This window comes from Calidris pugnax, unplaced genomic scaffold (assembly GCF_001431845.1).
Source record: "Calidris pugnax isolate Ruff unplaced genomic scaffold, ASM143184v1 scaffold42, whole genome shotgun sequence".
Classification (NCBI taxonomy): Eukaryota; Metazoa; Chordata; class Aves; order Charadriiformes; family Scolopacidae; genus Calidris; species Calidris pugnax.
In genome coordinates, this window is record NW_015090920.1 from 983179 (window position 1) to 1002235 (window position 19057).

General features: G+C 47.9%; 1 protein-coding gene across 9 annotated transcripts in view; it reads left to right on the forward strand.

Moving 5' to 3' along the window:
* The window catches only part of SEC31A (SEC31 homolog A, COPII coat complex component), a 57105-nt gene that overhangs the window by 18340 nt on the left and 19708 nt on the right, over nucleotides 1-19057 (forward strand). For all 9 annotated transcript variants that reach the window (XM_014949993.1, XM_014949994.1, XM_014949996.1 and 6 more), the window contains exons 13-21: nucleotides 1077-1151; nucleotides 3705-3755; nucleotides 5314-5391; nucleotides 6741-6816; nucleotides 8025-8203; nucleotides 10322-10448; nucleotides 12614-12759; nucleotides 15207-15380; nucleotides 15945-16118. In XM_014949993.1, coding sequence (XP_014805479.1) covers nucleotides 1077-1151; nucleotides 3705-3755; nucleotides 5314-5391; nucleotides 6741-6816; nucleotides 8025-8203; nucleotides 10322-10448; nucleotides 12614-12759; nucleotides 15207-15380; nucleotides 15945-16118 — 1080 coding nt within the window. The remainder of the gene's footprint in view (nucleotides 1-1076; nucleotides 1152-3704; nucleotides 3756-5313; nucleotides 5392-6740; nucleotides 6817-8024; nucleotides 8204-10321; nucleotides 10449-12613; nucleotides 12760-15206; nucleotides 15381-15944; nucleotides 16119-19057) is intronic.

A 19057-nucleotide genomic window follows, 5' to 3' on the forward strand; every position in this document is an offset into this window, starting at 1 on the left:
TGGGAACCAAAAGACATTGAAGTGCTGGAGCGTGTCCAGAGGAGAGCCACCAAGCTGGGGAGGGGCCTGGAGAACAAGTCCTATGAGGAGAGGCTGAGGGAACTGGGCATGTTGAGTTTGGAGAAGAGGAGGCTGAGGGGAGACCTCCTTGCCCTCTCCAGCTCCCTGACAGGAGGGTGTAGAGAGGCAGGGGTTGGCCTCTTCTCCCAAAGGACGAACGACAAGACCAGAGGAAATGGTCTGAAGTTGGGGCAAGGGAGATTTAGATTAGATATTAGAAAGAACTACTTTACTGAGAGAGTGGTCAGGCCCTGGAACAGCCTGCCCAGGGAGGTGGTGGAGTCACCATCCCTGGAGGTATTTAAGAAACGTATAGACATGGCTCTTCAGGGCATGCTCTAGTGCCCAAGGTTATTGGTTTATGGTGAGGTGTTGAGTGTGGGGTTTAGTTGGTGAGTGCGGTGTTTTTGGTGGGCATTTGGTGTGGTGTGTTTTGTATTTGTTTGTTTTTGTGGGGTTTTTGGTTTTTTTTGTGGTTGGACTCAATGATCTCAGAGGTCCCTTCCAACCACTAAGATTCTGTGATTCTGTGAAAAGTGTAAGCAGTGGGAGTAGTGCCCTTAAGGCCTGTTGTTGGAGGTGGTCCATCAGAAGGGAGAGCATCCTCGGGGCCAGTGGTGTTTGTGGGGTTTGGGAGAAATCATGGCAGAAAGCCAGTGCTCGGGGGAAGGTATCTTGTGGTTTTTGTCATACCCATGAGTACGTCTTTGTCCAGAGAGCTGGTGAGCAGGGCTAAAGCTTTGGGACAGCTTTAGATGTGCATTTCACTGCTTGCTATGAACATTTAGAGGTTTCCAAGTGAAGCAGATAAGTAGATCGTTCACCTGTGATAAGCAGATTGAAGCCTTGCCTACCTGCTCAGGTGCCCAGGTCACTGCAGACCTTTGCACTTCTCTTTATTCCACAGCCACTACCTCTCACTGGGTCATTTGTGCCAGTCAAGTAAAAAGCCAACAAGGGAGAAAATGAAAAATTATGAATTGAAATATATTCTTTAACTTTTGGTTTTTTTAAAGGTGAACTTTGAAGAAGATTCACGGGTTAAATACCTTGAGCTCTTGGGATACAAGAAAGAAGATCTAAGGAAGAAGGTAAAGGTGCCTGGAAGCTGTGCTTGTATTAAATGCTTTACTGATGGGTGTGCTCACAGATTACAGCCTGGGATGTGGACGATGCCATGTATGGTTGAAGGACTCATTTACCTGTTGGACTGCAAAAGTAACTACTGGTATCACAGGCTATTCAACACAATAAATATTTTTATACAACATTATTTTAGGTGTGTTTCCCAGCAGATAGTATTAATCAGTGCTGCAGCTCTCCTAATAGCCATAATACAGCTGTTACCCACGGTGCTGGAGCCTCTGGTCAAGTATGGCTGACTTGAATAGTTGTGTTATTTAAGGAATTCCTTTGTTCCATCTGCTCTTTAAATTTTATTTAGATAAGCAATTCGTGAGTAACTTCAGAACTTTGCATTTTTTTAGCTATGTCATCCTCTTGCAATATTCATGCTCAATGAAGATTTCAAAGCAGGCAACAGACTTTAGAAACACCTGACTGTCCAATGTTGATCTGAAGTTCTCAGCCATCAAGCTTTGAAATTCATTTTTTTAAGCTATTCATATAATTTTGTTAAGTGACATCCTTCTACTTTTGCATCATGGAATCTGATCTGGTTTTAGGCTTTCTGGCTGAAGACCGTGTAAGCAGTCTTCAGAGTTTCATTAACTACCTTAGAAAACCTAGAGTAGTCCTTTTGTGTGTGTGTGGAACACCATTCATTTTTACAAAAAAAAAAACCCAAACCAAACCCAAACCTCAACCTCCCCTCTGCCCCCCAAAACAAAGATCAAACCTGGTTACATGGGGAAAGGCAAAATTTTGATTACCAGGAAGCAACTTGCACATCGTAAATATAGTGGGTTTTTTTCCAAGTTGGGAGAAAATTCTTATCTTAGTATTACAGGGGGATAACTGCTGTGCATTTTGGCTCTTTGTTGCTTTCAGTGCTGTACCCAGGAACTGTCTGGTATTTCGTCAGTTCTGATTCAGTGGGTTTGAATGTTTGACTCATTTTCATTGTATCAAACTAATGTTTTGTTTTCAAAGAGTGGCTCCATAAAAAAATGTCATTATGGCCTCCATGGCAAACTTCTTATGATTACGGAAAAAAAAAAGAATGTTTTTGCTAGCAGTCTTGTCCTCAGCTTCTAAATTTTTGTTGCATGAGTCAAAGGCAAGCACGGCAAGGGGAATCCTGTTTTTGAAAAGCAGATATCTATTTGAAAATCCAGTTGAAATTTAGTAAAAGTCCTGTGGAGTGGCCTCATCCAGAATAGAGCCCACTGCTGCTCTTGCTCTGGGTTTGGTTTGGTTGTTGTTGTGTGTTTAGGTGGTGGGTGGTGTGGGTTTTTGGTTGGTTTTTTTTTTTTTTTTTTTTTTTTGTGGTTGGACTCAATGATCTCTGAGGTCCCTTCCAACCACCACAATTCTGTGATTCTGTGTGTGATTCATGTGCCCTGTGCGTGGGGAGAAGCTGGGAAGATGGGCATAGCTGAATCAAGTGGCCTGAAATGCTGGGCCTACCCCATTATTTCAGTATTTGAGGAGAGAGCTGGAAGGCCATGTTTTCATGTAGCTATTTCTCAAAAAAACATTCTGCGTTGAAGCTGAATCCATGGGTTTTTTAGTGTTGAGAAACAATACAGGACAGCTCATCTGAAAATCTGTGATATCCAGATGACAAACTTACTAAACCAAAACTTGTTTTTCATGTTATTGGTAGGGTAAGGGCAGTAAAAAAGGCTTACAGATTTCAGCTTCTTGGAATAAGCTGTTAAGAACGTGGTATTTTGGGTTTTGTAGTCTTAAAACCTGTGATTCTCTTATGCCAGTCAGGTCCTGGACTTCTCCTTTCTATTGTAAACTAACGATTAAAAATGGAAGAGAATACTATCTCCAGCAATTCGAGCTCAGCTATTTGTGAAAACCAGTCTACAAGGGTAAAATAAAGTCTGCAGTACTAAAAGTAGTACATAACATTAGCAGCATTTGGGAACTCAGGCTCCCAGGTGCTGAGCTAAAATATCTTCTGCGTGTATTCTAAACTCTATACATTAAATTGGCATTTTTAAGGGCCCTAATCGAATCTGGAGTCATGACTTGCTTTGCAAAGCCAAAAAAGCTGGGCATTTTACCTCTTCCATACCTTGGAAAATCCTAGCCTGCAGCCATGTGGGTGCTGAGCTTGAACCAACAGCTCCCTGACAGGCTCCCTTCTCCACAAGGATTGTCACTACCTCCTTGTCCCTAACGAGGGCAGACAGAGGGTTGTATCCTGCATGCTCTGATACTATTTTTATTACTGTAGTTTCCAGCAGCTCTAGTGAGGTTTGAGGCCCTTGAGTTAACAATTAAAGGTTTAAAGGCATAGAGCAGCTGTTGCTGGCATCAGAGTTGAGGTGCCAGGAGGCTTAGTAGTAAATCCATTGCCAAGCTGGGAAGGGAAATGGCTTTAGTTTCAGGTTAAATGTTCTGCAAGCAGCATATTAGGTAAGTGTGTCAGTTTTGCAGTCCGAGAGATCAGTGAGGGGTCTGCCCCTCTAAAATAAAAGGGGACTTACATCTTTGTTGTTTTCTAGATTGCATCCACTCTGGATAAAGAGGGTCCTGCAGATGGTGACGTGGGCGAGGTAAGCAGACGTGGGTACAACTCTCTGTTTAGTTCTGTAATGCCATGCTAGTGGGCAGAGTAAGGATCATTTTTCTGCCTGTGTCTTGCCCACCGTGGTAGTTGGTGCTGCCTGTGAGGAAGGGCAGAGCCTTCCTGCCTCCCAACTGGTTTCAAAAGCAGCACCTTCCCCAGGCTTTGAACACAGGACTGAGAAGTGTGGTCTGTAACACTCCCCTGCAAGAGTCATAAATGGACTTCAGCTATTGAGCACAAGTTGGAACATAAGAGGTTCCACTCAAATGTGAGGAGAAATTTCTTCACGGTGAGGGTGACAGAGCCCTGGCAGAGGCTGCCCAGGGAGGGTGTGGAGTCCCCTTCTCTGGAGATTTTCAAGCCCCACCTGGATGCTCCTGAGTAACATGCTCTGACAAGCTCTAGGCAATCCTGCTTCAGCAGGGGAGTTGGACTAGATGATCTCTATGGTCCCTTCCAACTCTAAAATTCAGTGAAATTCAGTGAAAATTCAGTGAAATTGCCTGCTGTGATTGGAATGGCCCCAGCCTACCATGGGGGATTGCATTGCTTCTGCCCTGCACACGTTTCAAATGCCATCTGTAGCTACTTCATGGGGAAGATAAGCTTTACTGCGTGTTTTTAGGCAGCTGAGATGAAAACAGCACAAGGTGCTATGTCATAACAAAGAGCAAGGAACTAGAGGGCCACTACCGTGTTTGTCCTACTCAAGCATATATTGCCAGTGCATTTCACAGAATGGTATGAGGTTGGAAGGGACCTCTGGAGATCATCTAGTCCAACCCCCTGCCAGAGCAGGGCCACCCAGAGCAGGTCCCACAGGAACGTGTCCAGGTGGGATTTGAATGTCTCCAGAGAAGGAGACTCCACCACCTCCCTGGGCAGCCTCTGCCAGGGCTCTGCCACCCTCACCCCAAAGAAGTTCCTCCGCATCTTTAGCTGGAACTTCTTATGTTCAAGTTTGTGCCCATTTCCTCTTGTCCTGTCCCTGGGCACCACTTTAAAAAGACTGGTCCCATCCTCCTGGCACCCTCCCTTGAAGTATTTCTAAGCCTTGATCAGATCCCCCCTCAGCCTTCTCTTCTCCAGACTCAAAAGACCCAAGTCCCTCAGCCTCTCCTCCTAAGAGAGATGCTCCAGGCCCCTCATCCTCTTTGTAGCCTCTGCTGTCCCCTCTCCAGCAGTTCCCTGTCCTTCTGGAACTGGGGAGCCCAGAACTGGTCCCAGTGCTCCAGATGGGGCCTCCCCAGGGCAGAGCAGAGGGGCAGGATGACCTCCCTCCACCTGCTGGTCCCACTCTTCCTGATGCCCCCCAGGATGCCCTTGGCCTTCTTGGCCACCAGGGCCCATTGCTGGCTCCTGGGCATCCTGTTGTCCACCAGGACTCCCAGGTCTTTCTCCTCAGAGCTGCTCTCCAGCAAGTGAGAGCAAATTTCTGTGATTTGCAGTCTGGTTCTGGCTTTTGTTTGTGAGAAGGTGGCTGCAGTGTAAAGTATTTCTTCTTTTGCTGGCTTTTATTTTATGCCATCTTCTCTCTGCTGCAGGTTCCTGCAGAATCTGATGAATCTCTACCAAATGAGGGGGATGAAGGCCAGGCTACAGAGGAGCAGCTCTTGAGAGAGGTATCTGTTGCCCTCTAGACGAACCCTGTTGACTTCCTGTGTGTTTACCTTATTACTGTTACGAGCATTTTATTTTATTGGCTTTTCCTAGTGCTGAGGACATAAGGAAACACAAGAAATCATTTTAAATGAATAAAATGTGGGCTCTTATTAAGTTGCTTGAGTTATTTCTCATCGGCCTCAGATGTTACATGAATAGATTTTGGTGGCAATGAAGAATGAGCTCGTTTTGTAACAATCCAGTTGGCACCAGGCTCAAGGACTTTATTCTCCCATAGTTTTCACTCGGACGTTTCCCTAACACTTACTAAATGATCTCATTACTTTCTTCCCTCCCTCTGGTTGATTAATACCAAGCTGTCAGCTTATTACTGCCCTGTTTCTAGGTATAACCCTTTGCAGAGATGCAGCTGTGGTGCAGTGTGCAGTCATGAAGATATTAGAAGTCTCATAACAAATGTCTCTTCTGGGAGAGGATTCACAACCAGACATGCCCTTAGCCTACCAGCATGGCTGGTAAATATTTGTGAGATTTTTTAATAAAAAAGCAGCTTCTGTCTGCTCAGCACTCCTATAATGAGAGCAAAGCACTGAAGTCTGTGTGGACAACATTGGACTTGTGTGTTTAAAATTAAATGGACACATGTGTTCATGTGTGTTGTGTAATTAAACTCTAGAGTATGCCTAATGCAGAGCATTTCAAGGAGGAGCTGAAAGTCTAAGGAGAGCAAAGTGAGACCTGGGGAGCGTTATGGAGACTGTTCTTGGTAGGGGTTGAAGTTGAAAGAGGAGGGAAGGGGGGAGGGTTTCTGATTTAGTGGTTGTGGCTGTTGCTTTGCTTTGAGGGGGTTGTGTATGTGGGCATGGATGCAGGTATGGCAGAACATGGCAGTACCCAGCATCCAGCTGTCTGCTTGCTGGTGCTTGTGATCTCCAGGTCTGCACACTTGGGCTTGCATAAGCTTTCTCTGATGGTTACAAATCTGGGGCTTCCAGTGCTTGTTCCCCTTGGACTCCATTTTAAAAAATGGTCTACTCTGATCTCTCATAACAATGATTCCATAATGTTGTGTTGACGTGCACTGGAGGTCCTCTGATAAGCCCAGGCCTTTCTGAGTTTGCTGAGGAGGTGACATTGTGCAGGCACCAGGGGAAGGTGATTATCCCGTGCTGAAACAGCGTTCTAACAAACAACAGGGATGCTCTTCCCTTCTAAGTCAATGATCTTTTGGACAAGTGATAGTCTGAAGGTCTGTCTTTAACTCGTAATGCAAGAGCCATATTTTTTAAAAATACATTTGTATATTCCAAGTTCTGACATAATCTCATAAGCTTTTCCTTTCTCTTAGAGGGTGAAGGACCATAAACAAAAACCTGAAGATTTGGGATCTGCAAAGAAGACATTTAACATCTCTGTTAGTGGAGGTAAAAAAAAAACCCAAACCCTTGATACTGACTTAATTGGTGGTACCAATATTTATAAATACTGCTGTTGATACTGGTGTTCTGGTAAGAAGGCAATTTCTGCACAGGTTGTGAAGGATTGTCATGACTTGCCTCTAACTCCAGTCATTTCACAGCAGTCCCAAGGCACTTGAAAATACAGCTTTCACCTTGAAAATTTTCTTGCCATTTCATAGGTTTATTTCTGTGAGAAGCTGATAAATATTCAGGTCATCCACAAGTTCTCAGGGCAGAAGGATATTTTTTTTCAGGGAAGGGGAGGAAGTATACAGCACTCATACCCCCATCACTGAAATGCAGCTACTCTGAATGATTTCTGCTATAAAAGAACACACACTTCACAGAATCACAGAATCTTCTAGGTTGGAAGGGACCTTAAAGATCATCTTGTCCAACCGTCAACCTGACTGACAAAAATAGACACCCACACAACAAACAAGGAGCATCATCACTAAACCAGACCTCCCAGCACCACATCAACCTGTCTTTTGAACACCTCCAGGGATGGGGCCTCAACCACCTCCCTGGGCAGCCCATTCCAATGCCTGAGAACCCTTTCAGTGAAAAAATTTTTCCTAATATCCAGCCTGAACCTCCCCTGGTGTAACTTGAGGCCATTTCCTCTTGTCCTGTCACCTGTGACTTGAGAGAAGAAACCGACCCCCACCTCTCTACACCCTCCTTTCAGGGAGTTGGAGAGAGCAATAAGGTCTCCCCTCAGCCTCCTCTTCTCCAGGCTGAATAACCCCAGCTCCCTCAGCCTCTCCTCATCAGACTTATTCTCCAGACCCCTCACCAGCTTTGTTGCCACTTGGTGAGGCATGAAGCACTAACGCTGCTGATTGTACAGAAACTCCCAGGGGATCTTGAATAACACAGAAGCCTTTGGCTCCTGTCTAGGTTTGGCTTTGTTTCTGGCACTGCATGTGGAGGAGTTGTTTCAGAGGTCCTTGGACCTCTAGCATCTTGCTCTGCAGCGAGGTAAGTGGTGCCTGACAGCCTCACCTGCTGTGGCTGTGACCGGAGTGTGGTTGAGCCTGGAGATGAACATCCCTGCAGGCGCCTGCCCGGAGCTTTGCGCAGCGTGGGACGGTTGGAATCACTTGCTGTTGCATATTGAAGTGACTTTTTGTGCCATCATTTGAAAACTCACTCCTTTCTCGTTGCAGATTTGGACGGGTTGATCACCCAGGCCTTGCTGACGGGTAACTTTGAGAGCGCGGTGGATCTCTGCTTGCACGATAACCGGATGGCCGACGCCATCATCCTGGCCATCGCGGGCGGACAGGAGCTGCTGTCTAGGACACAGGAAAAGTACTTTGCTAAGACACAGAGCAAAATTACCAGGGTATGTTTTTTTCAATTAAGAAACACCGTGCACGTAGGACTTGGGCAACTCCGTTTTTCACCTTGAAAGTTTTCTTGCCATTTCATAGGTTTATTTCTGTGAGAAGCTGATAAATATTCAGGTCATCCGCAAGTTCTCAGCGCAGAAGGATTTCTGTTCTTTTTTTTTTAATTTATTGATAAGGAGAGAAGAGGCACACTACCTGGATATCAATACATAAGAAGAATATTCTTTACCTTGTCTCCAGTGTCTGATTTGCAGACACGCTAGTGGATTCTCACTGGCAAAGATAAATATCTTAAGCAGCACACATTTCAGCCTGTTATCTTGTCACATTTTTCAAGAGTTGTACAGGACCCATGCTCAGTACCAACAGCATTATGTTGATTTCTGCCAGTGATGAGCCTTAACAGATTTTGCTTATGCTTCATCTCACTGCGTGCACAGAAGACAGCTGAGTGCGCCCAGGATAGATCGATCGCCCTTTGTCTGGGAGACAGTGTGTTATGGCCAGCTGGATTTTATTCTGGTCAGCTTTTTGCAACGCTGGGGATTACTGATCAAATCTCTCTTTACTACTGATGTGAGAAAGTAGCAACTCAGGTCAGGAGAAATGGTCTTAAAAGAGCACAGGACAATTGGTTTGGCAAGATTTACCTCTTTTAGAGGAGGGGAGAAAGTTGCTCTTGGTGACTTTTTAACAGTCCATTGTCAAAGAATGGTTTTATATGAGGCAGCCTATGAACTGGGCACATGCTTAAATGCTTTCCTGGGGCAGAGCTGAAGGCCACAAAGCACAGTCCCTTGGGGCTCCCCAGTTCAAGAGGGACAGGGAACTGCTGGAGAGAATCCAGCGTAGGGCAACAAAGATGATGGAGGGATTGGAGCACTTCCCTTATGAGGAAAAGCTCAAGGAGCTGGGACTCTTCAGCCTGGAGAAGAGAAGGCTGAGGGGAGACCTTATTTATGTTTACAAGTATCTAAAGGGCAGGTTGAAGGATGTTGGAGCCGGACTCTTTTCAGTGGTTTCCAGCGATAGGACAAGGGACAACGGGCTCAAGCTGGAACATGGGAAGTTCCATTCAAACCTGAGGAAGAACTTCTTTGGGGTGAGGGTGGCAGAGCCTTGAGATAGGAAGAATTTGCAGTTCTAGTAGTGGACAAGTGAAAAGAGAAAAATCTCCCGTATTAAGGCTGCAGGATTTCTTCCCTGGCCCCCAGCTCCTTTCCTGCCTCTGCCCTAAGCAGAGGAAGGAGAATTTTGTAGTGCATGAGAAATTTCTTCATTGTGTAGTTCATCCTCTGGGAAAAGGTATTTTTTTATGGAGAGCTGACTGGTTATCTGTGCTTGTGCTAACAAGTGAGTGTTGACCTTGCAGTTAGGACCTTGCATTTGTTGTTCAGGTGTGATTTTTTCTGTAGCTGTCCCAAAGTGCGCACTTACTGCTTGTTCAGCTGTTTCTGAGCTTGAAGTCTTGGCATTACAAGGGCTTTGTTCACTAAATAGCAGCACAGCTGCCAAGCCTGTCTTTTGCCTAAAGCAAAATAACCAGGGGCAGAGTTTGAGATAGGAGAAACTGGGATTTTGTTCTGGGCAGCCCGTGTGTGTGGGTGCAGGGCAGGGGTACTGCTCGGGTTGATGCTGCTGCCAGCTCTTTCCTTTGGGCAGCCTTTTCAGCTGTCCATCACTGGTCAGCCTGAGGCTGAGAGCTCACAGCTGAATGCAACAGTTTGACAAACAAAATTCCTACCCCTTGCCAGGCATTGCGTAGAAGATTTATATATATAGCTAAATACTGGGTGTGCTGTCATTGTCTGCTGAAAACCATCTGCAGCAGTCCCAGTGTGCATTCTTTTCCTCATTTTTTGTAGCAAAAAATAATTGATTGGTCTGTGTTATCTGAGCTTGTTTTGTGATTTTTCTCACTGAAATCCTTCTGATGTAAAGTGTACTCTTGTGCAGCCGTTGAATTTGCAGTGCAGTGTCTGGAGATGTGGGGTGGGGGGGAATGAGAGGAGTACACTTGGATAGATACAAATTATACAGTGTCCTAAAAAAAAAAACCCAAAGGAAATCCTACCAAGATCTTAACTGTGGTCTCTCTCCTTCTGGTCTAGCTCATCACTGCAGTGGTAACAAAGAACTGGAAGGAGATTGTGCAGTCTTGTGACCTGCAGAACTGGAGAGAGGCTCTGGCTGCTGTGCTCACTTACGCCAGGCCGGATGAATTTGCAGCCCTCTGCGGTAAGGACACTTCACAGGCTGGATTCATTTATTCTCTGTGTAGCAAAACTGCCTTTTTGGTTGTTTTCCTTCCAGTAAATTACTGTAATGCCTCACCAGCTTCTTTGGTGGATGATATAGCTCTTCAGTCCTATTGCAGAGGAGGAGAGGAACCTCTAGGGTGCTGTGCATTCCCAGTATGTTCCCTGATTTTCTGGGTGCAGAACCCACACCCTTGTGAGCAGCTGTGTTGTGGCATTGCTGGTTCAGTGCACAGCTGCTGCTCTCTGGCCATTTCCAGATGGGTGATGCTGATGTGTCTCAGCCAAGGGACCAGTGTCTTCGAGTGTTTGTGCAAGCGACACAAGTGGAGACAAAATGGGAGGGGAGGTGGGCACACTGGAAGGCTGTGCCACCATACAGTGAGACCTGGACAGGCTGGAGAGCTGGGCAGAGAGGAACCTGATGAACTTCAACCAGGGCAAGTGTAGGGTGCTGCACCTGGGGAGGAAGAACCCCCTGCACCAGGACAGGTTGGGGGTGACCTGCTGGAGAGCAGCTCTGAGGAGAAAGACCTGGGAGTCCTGGTGGACAACAGGATGGCCACGAGCCAGCCATGGGCCCTTGTGGCCAAGAAGGCCAAGGGCATCCTGGGGGGCATCAGGAAGAGTGGGACCAGCAGGTGGAGGGAGGTCATACTAAATGGGCACAAAATTGACTATAAGCAGTTCTGCCTAAAGATGAGGAGGAACTTCTTTGGGGTGAGGGTGGCAGAGCCCTGGCAGAGGCTGCCCAGGGAGGTGGTGGAGTCTCCTTCTCTGGAGACATTCAGACCCACCTAGACAGGTTCTGGGTGTCCAGAACCAACCTGCTCTGGGTGGTCCTGCTTTGGCTGGGGGTTGAACTGAATGATCTCCAGACATCACTTCCAACCCCATAGCATTCTGTGATTCTGTGAAACATTTCAGAGAAGCACTTTTACTCTTCTTTCCCAAGAGCAATTTTGACTTCTTGGAAGGAGTCCTCTTTCATGGCAGTGAGTGTGCCTGTCCTCACGTGTGCTGCATGGCAGACAGCTGCCTGGGTTTAACCCACAGGGAGGTTATATTGCCAGTAGCTCTGTGCCCCTCAGATGCCAGCCACGATGCCTCGGAAGCTGCAGGGCTCACTTCAGCACATGTTGGCCTGGAGAAGTATCACGACTTTGGTGCTCACAGTTCCTTGGCTGGTTGCACACTCGGGTCGCGCTTTTGAAACGAAGGACTGATTGTCCCCCTGTACTGGGCACTGGTGAGGCCTCACCTTGAGGACTGTGTCCAGTTTTGGGCCCCCTACCATAAAAAAGACATTGAGGTGCTGGAGCGGGTCCAGAGAAGGGCGACAAAGATGGGGAGGGGTCTGGAGAATAAGTCTTATGAGGAGAGGCTGAGGGAGCTGGGGGGGTTCAGCCTGGAGAAGAGGAGGCTGAGGGGAGACCTTATTGCTCTCTCCAACTCCCTGAAAGGAGGGGGTAGAGAGGTGGGGGGCGGTCTCTTCTCTCAAGTCACAGGGGACAGGACAAGAGGAAATGGCCTCAAGTTGCCCCAGGGGAGGTTCAGGCTGGATATTAGGAAAAATTTTTTCCCGGAAAGGGCTCTCAGGCATTGGAATGGGCTGTCCAGGGAGGCGGTTGAGGCCCCATCCCTGGAGGTGTTCAAAAGACGGGTTGATGTAGTGCTGGGAGGTCTGGTTTAGTGATGATGCTCCTTGTTTGTTGTGTGGGTGTCTATTTTTGTCAGTCAGGTTGACGGTTGGACAAGATGATCTTGAAGGTCCCTTCCAACCTAGAAGATTCTGTGATTCTGTGACTGCAAAAAGTGGGTGGTGGAAGAGAGAACTGAACCGTGGCCTCTCATCCTTTGTCATACTGGCAGATGGAATGTGCCCTGTGATGGGTCTCAGATTCGCAGACATTTGACAAGCCCTTGCTGCCATGATATCAACTGCCTCTGAAGTACCCTGGGCTCCCATGAAATAATCTGTGCTGGACACTGGGGTGTGTCTTTACCAGTGGAGCCCAGGGGCAATATCCCTTCTCACTGTGTTGAACAGAGACACAACAGAGGTTGCAGGCTTCCCCAGCCTTGGCAGTAATGGAGGGGTCATCAAAGTGATTTACCAGCATCTTTATTCGTGTTTTTTCCTAGATCTCCTGGGTAACAGACTGGAGAGCGAGGGGGACAGCCTTCTGCAGACACAGGCTTGTCTCTGTTACATTTGTGCTGGCAATGTGGAAAAACTCGTTGCTTGTTGGACCAAAGCTCAGGATGGAAACAACCCCTTGTCCCTCCAGGTTGGTAATTCTGTTAAGAAAAATGTTGGAAGTAGCACACTGCAATTATTTGGTGCTTCAATCAAATGATGAGCAGAGAGCTTTGATGCTGTCTGATAGCTGCGTGTATCTCAGGATGCAAGCCTTTTCCTTCTGGAATGGCTGGCTTTTGTAGAAATAACATATAAATATGATATTGGAAAGTGTGTTGTGAAGCGCAATGGTCCTCGTGGCTGCTCTGTTATTTGGGTAGTTGTTCTAATATGCTTCTTGTGTAAAAGGGTAGTGTTTTGGTAAGGAAGGGGCTTGGAGTGCTTGCATCTTTTACAGTAGGGGAATACTTAAGATGGTTTTGTTTTTGGAAGAGATGGCTTAGATGTTCAGGGGGAAAAAAATTAATAAATTAGATTTAAATCTGGAAACTGTAGGAAGGCTGTCATAAGAGTTTTCTCTAGGGGATTGCACATACAGGGTTTGGTTTCCAGCAGTGAAATATATGGCATATAGCAAATACCTTGAGGGAATAAGATTGATGACAGTGAGATGAAGCAATTATGAAATAATTTATTTTATAGTATAATCTTAGTTTCTTCAATCTGTTCAGGGCCTTTGAAGGACCAGTTTTAGAAAGAACTTAAATAAATGTTACCTGGAGGTGCTATGAGTTTCTGATTGAAGGAACTGGAGTATGTGGGGGTTTTGCTTTGCATAGTTAACTCTCTCCAGTTTTGAATTATCAAAATTACTTTCCAGTGTCTTGCTTGTGAGGGCTTTATTTACAGATTTACCTTCAGGTGGAAATTGCATTGCTTTGCTCTCTCAGAGACTGAAATTGTTGGAGTCAGAATTAGTCTGCTTGTTTACTATGATGGGAAATTGCTGAAACTCATAGAAGTTGTTGGTTATCTTTTATTTTTTAATTGCCTTTTTTGAAGTGCTGATCTGTTGGGAAAAACAGAAATCTATTACTGCACAGTCAGTAAACAGTCCTTGTTAGTGATGTAGGTGGTATGTTCTCATTAAACCTATTACAAGATTTTTTTAGGGGATTGCATCTTAATATTGTCAAATAAATATTTGTTGTATCTTCCAATATAATACAGTGAGAGTAAGAAAAACATGAGAAAACTGCCCAGAAAATTTTCCTGTAACTTATCACTAGGAGGAAACCCAACCAGGGACAGGTCTGATATTTGGGGATGTACAAGACATGGAATATTCCTGGTGAATATCAGGAAAACTGCCTTTGCAGTAACAACCAGAAAACCATGGACAGCTCTCCCAAGTTAGATACTTTGGATTAAGATGGTTAATCACCTACTTGCTAAAATGCTGCAGACAGATGTGGGGCATCCCAGTGCTCTCATGGCTCTGGCCAGATGATTTTCTGAAAGCATATTCTTTGAGTGGGTGGACATGCTCAGTGCTGATAGGGCTTTGAAATCCTGTTTAATAAAAGCATTTCTTTTGCCTTTGAACTCTACCCAGTGCCCTGCTGGCTCTGCTGTTAGAAGCCACTTGGTGCACAACTGTTGGTTGCTCTTTTACTGTCTCAAGTGCTAGAGAAGTTGTGCCTTCGGTGCAGCTGTAACTGTCCAGGAAACTTTCACTTGGCTTGGGCTTTCCATCGGGTGAGAGGGGTTCTGCAGGGCTGGCCTGAGGATCCATGAGAGTCTACTTCACCCTGTTGTGAAGGGCGCTGCACCTGGGGAGGAATAACCCCCTGCCCCAGGACAGGCTGGGGGGGACCTGCTGGAGAGCAGCTCTGAGGAGAAAGACCTGGGAGTCCTGGTGGACAACAGGATGCCCAGGAGCCAGCAATGGGCCCTGGTGGCCAATGGCATCCGGGGGGGCATCAGGAAGAGTGGGAGCCGCCGGTGGAGGGAGGTCATCCTGCCCCTCTGGTCTGCCCTGGGGAGGCCCCATCTGGAGCACTGGGCCCAGTTCTGGGCTCCCCAGTTCCAGAAGGACAGGGAACTGCTGGAGAGGGGACAGCAGAGGGCTACAGAGATGATGAGGGGCCTGGAGCATCTCCCTTATGAGGAGAGGCTGAGGGACTTGGGTCTTTTGAGTCTGGAGAAGAGAAGGCTGAGGGGGGGATCTGATCAAGGCTTAGAAATACTTCAAGGGAGGGGGTCAGGAGGATGGGGCTGGTCTTTTTTCAGTGGTGCCCAGGGACAAGACAAGAGGAAATGGGCACAAACTTGAACATAAGAAGTTCCAGCTAAACATGCGGAGGAACTTCTTTGGGGTGAGGGTGGCAGAGCCCTGGCAGAGGCTGCCCAGGGAGGTGGTGGAGTCTCCTTCTCTGGAGACATTCAAACCCCACCTGGACACGTTCCTGTGGGCCCTGCTCTGGGTGGCCCTGCTTTGGCAGGGGGTTGGACTGGATGCTCTCCAGAGGTCCCTTCCAACCCCACACCATTCTGTGATTCTCATTTGTGGTTATTTTTTCCCTGATCTTCCAGGATTTAATAGAGAAAGTGGTAATCCTGCGCAAAGCGGTGCAGCTCACCCAGGCTGTGGACCCCAATGCTGTGGGAGCCCTTTTGGCTGAGAAGATGAGCCAGTATGCCAACCTCCTGGCTGCCCAGGGCAGTATTGCTGCAGCTTTGACCTTCCTCCCTGCAAACACCAACCAGGTACGGGGCCTTCAGGTTTTTGACTCCCTGTCTCTGTGGGAACATGTGTTCTTCAAGCAAAGGTCTCTGTGTGATGCAGTCACCCAGCAGGACGGGCTGAGGATGGGACAGGCTGTGTCCCCTCTCCCTCCGTTGGCCTGAAGAACACCACCTACCTTGTTCTTTTTCCCCCTCTTCATTTGACACCATTGTCCTTGCAGCCAGTGGCTGGCAAAGGGGCAACTGTCCCTTCTGCAAGCTAGTCACAGTGAAACTTGTGTCTTCATACATGGTCATTAGTTTATTTTCTTGTGATTTCTCATCCTTCGATCAGCTGATATTTGTAGACAGGCTGGCATGGGAATGATGCAGCCCAAAACGGGAGGCATGGACATGGAAGGCATTTCCATTGACCCTGTGTCTCATGCAAAAAAAAAAAAAAAAAAAAAAGATTTAATCAACTAAAGCAGAGCAGGCTTCGTAGAGAGCACTCATCAGCGTGTGGCCAGTCCACCTCTTGGTGGGATGGGCTGGATCAACAGGCAGTGCAGCTCACCTTCCTTCACTGTCCTTTTCTGGTTGCAGCCCAACATCATGCAGTTACGTGACAGGCTTTGCAGAGCCCAAGGGGAGCTCCCGGTGGGACAGGAGACCTTCAAGGCACCCCACGAGAGACAGCCCGTGCCCAAAGGACGAGCTGGCCCTGGGGCTGGACAGTTGCAAGGGCCCCAGGCTCCAACCCAGCAGTATTACCAACAGGTAAATGGTCTGGGGCAATCAGGGAGGGAGATGGTGTGCTTGAGTTCTGGAGAGTGATGGGTAGAGGATTTTGGGGGTTTTTTTTCCTTTCTCCTGACCTGAGCCTGGGCTGTGTGACACTCCAAGAGCCTTGGAGTAAAAGGCATTGCTGCTGCTTTCCAATCAGTACAGATGCCGCCTTTACTCTTCATCTGGAAATGTCCATTAAACACCTTGCTAGTAGCCTGCTTTTGAAGATTGGATATTTTTCCCTCCTTGTTTGAAAATGTGCTGGTGGTGCCAAGAAGGACTGTGTGGGAGAGCACTGCAGGGCTTCTCTCTGTGTCCCTGACGCTGTGCTGTTCCACCAGGCCTTGGGTCTTGCTGCTCACCAGCCTCTTCTGGGCCTGATTCTTCCCAGCTCTGGTGTTGGCTGCAGAAGTTGCTGGGCAGTGACAGTAGCAAACGGAGGGCACGTTTCAGCAGCTGTGGGTACAGCCTGCTGTGAAGACACCTTCCCAGCCCCAGGTGTGAGGGGGCACGGGCAGGGAGGGAGACAGGAGCAGGGGGGCAGGTCTGAGCCAGGAGCAAGCTGTGCAAGGAGACAGACACGGTGAGTATGGGTCTAATAAGGGACCTGGGGGCTATGTGGGGAGGAAGAGGAGAAATGGGGGAGGCAAATGCCTGGTTTTATCTTGAGCCTGAGGACAACAGACCTCATCAGACCATGTTTGCTCTCACCAGAGCGTGGTGTGGTGGGTGGCCCTGGTTGTGCCTACTTAAGCCAAGTCCCTCATCCACACAGCCCTGTGCTGGAGCTCATCTCACCCTGTTCCACACAGGGGCTCCGGGCTGGGCTTTTCTGAGAGTGGATCTGTGTTAGTGCTCCAGGTGTTCTTCTCACACAGAGGAGACTGGCACAAGCAGAGGCACGTCTCTGTCAGTGCTGCCCTTCGAGCACCTCCTGCCAGAAGAGTGGAGGCAGGAAGGAAGAAGGGCTGAAAACTGGGTGGGGGGAGTTGGGCTTTGGTTTTTTTTTCTTCTTGATGTCAACAGCTGTGCGTGTCTTCACCTTCTCCTCGGGGTGTTAACAGGGTAGATGTCAGAAGTGACAAAGCCTTCATCCTGTTTGTACAAGATGACCTTGCTAAAGCCATTGTATATGATTTTAAACGCATCGCTGTCAGTAATTAACTCTACTATTCTTTGCTGTGTCTTTGACCTTCCCTCTTGTCACCAATGAGTTGACCTGAGAAGCAATGCTGCCTGTTTCCCCTTTGGCTGTGGAAAACCAGCAGCTGTTGTCTAGATGGCATGATCTCAGCAATGCTTTTTAAACCAGAGTTTCCTCTTTCTTTTACCGTTTCAGGAATGCCTCAAGCTGTTAATTAAGCAAACCCTGCTCATTAATACGAGGCTGGGTGTCTCACAACCCCACGGACACGCTGCAAATGAGTTACCCGTGTGTTCTTGGCTTTCCAGGGAGCTCATGCTCAGCAGGAAGGGCTTGAAGGGGACAGGTGCCATGTCAAAAAGGTCCTCAACAGTATGCCGATGAACCAGAAAGAAATTACATATTTGAGTATTAGGATACTTGTTTTGTTTGACTTCCTTTTAAGAAAGTGCACACATGGGTGTTGTGGTTTAACCCCACTGAGCACCACGAAGCTGCCTGCTCACCATCCCCCCGGAAGGGTGGGGGAGAGAACCACGAGAGTAAATGTGTGAAAACTCCTGGGTTGGGATAAATACAGTTTAATAGGTAAAGCAAAAGCCACGCACACAAGGACAGCAAAGCAAGCAATTCATTCACTGCTTCCCATTGGCAGGCAGGTGTTCAGCCAGCTCCAGGACAGCAGGGCTTCATCGTGTGTGCTGTCTGCTTGGGCAGACAAAACACCATCACTCCTAACATCTCCTACTTCTTCCCTGAGCTTTATGTGCTGAGAGCGATGTCATATGGCAAGGAATCAAAGAATCATAGAATTGCCCAGGCCGGAAGGGACCTCCAAAGCCCATCTAGTCCAACCCCCCCGCAGTCAGCAGGGACACCCCCAACTAGACCAGGTTGCCCAGGGCCTCGTCGAGCCTCTCCTTGAATATCTCCAGGGAAGGGGCCTCAACCACCTCCCTGGGCAACCTGTTCCAGTGCTCCACCACCCTCACAGTGAAGAACCCCCTCCTAATCTCCAGTCTAAATCTGTTCCCCTCCAGTTTGAAGCCATTGCCCCTCGTCCTGTCACTACAGGCCTTTCTAAACAGGTTCTCCCCAGCCTTCCTGTAGCTCCCTTCAGGTACTGGAAGGCTGCTATTAGGTCTCCCCGGAGCCTCCTCTTCTCCAGGCTGAACAACCCCAGCTCCCTCAGCCTGTCCTCGTAGCAGAGCTGCTCCATCCCCCTGATCATCCTTGTGGCCCTCCTCTGGACCCTCTCCATCAGGTCCATGTCCTTCTTATATTGAGGGCTCCAGACCTGCACACAATACTCCAGGTGAGGTCTCACCAGAGCAGAGTAAAGTGGCAGAATCCCCTCTCTGGACCTGCTGGCAACGCATCTTTTGATGCAGCCCAGGATGGGATTGGCCTTCTGGACTGCAAGTGCCCACTGCCTGCTCATGTCCAGCTTCTCCTCCACCAGCACCCCCAAGTCCCTTTCCTCAGGGCTGCTTTCCAATCCCTCACCCCCCAGTCTGTACTGATGGTGAGGATTGTTCCAGCCCAGGTGCAGAACCTTGCATTTGCTCTTGTTGAACCTCATGAGGTTCACCTGGGCCCACCTCTCCAGCCTGTCCAGGTCCTTTTGGATGACATCCCGTCCCTCTGGTGTATCGACAACACCACACAGCTTGGTGTTGTCCGCAAACTTGCTGATGGTGCCTTTAATCCCCCTGTCTATATCATTGATAAAAATGTTAAACAGTATTGGCCCCAGCACGGACCCTTGAGGAACACCACTTGTGAC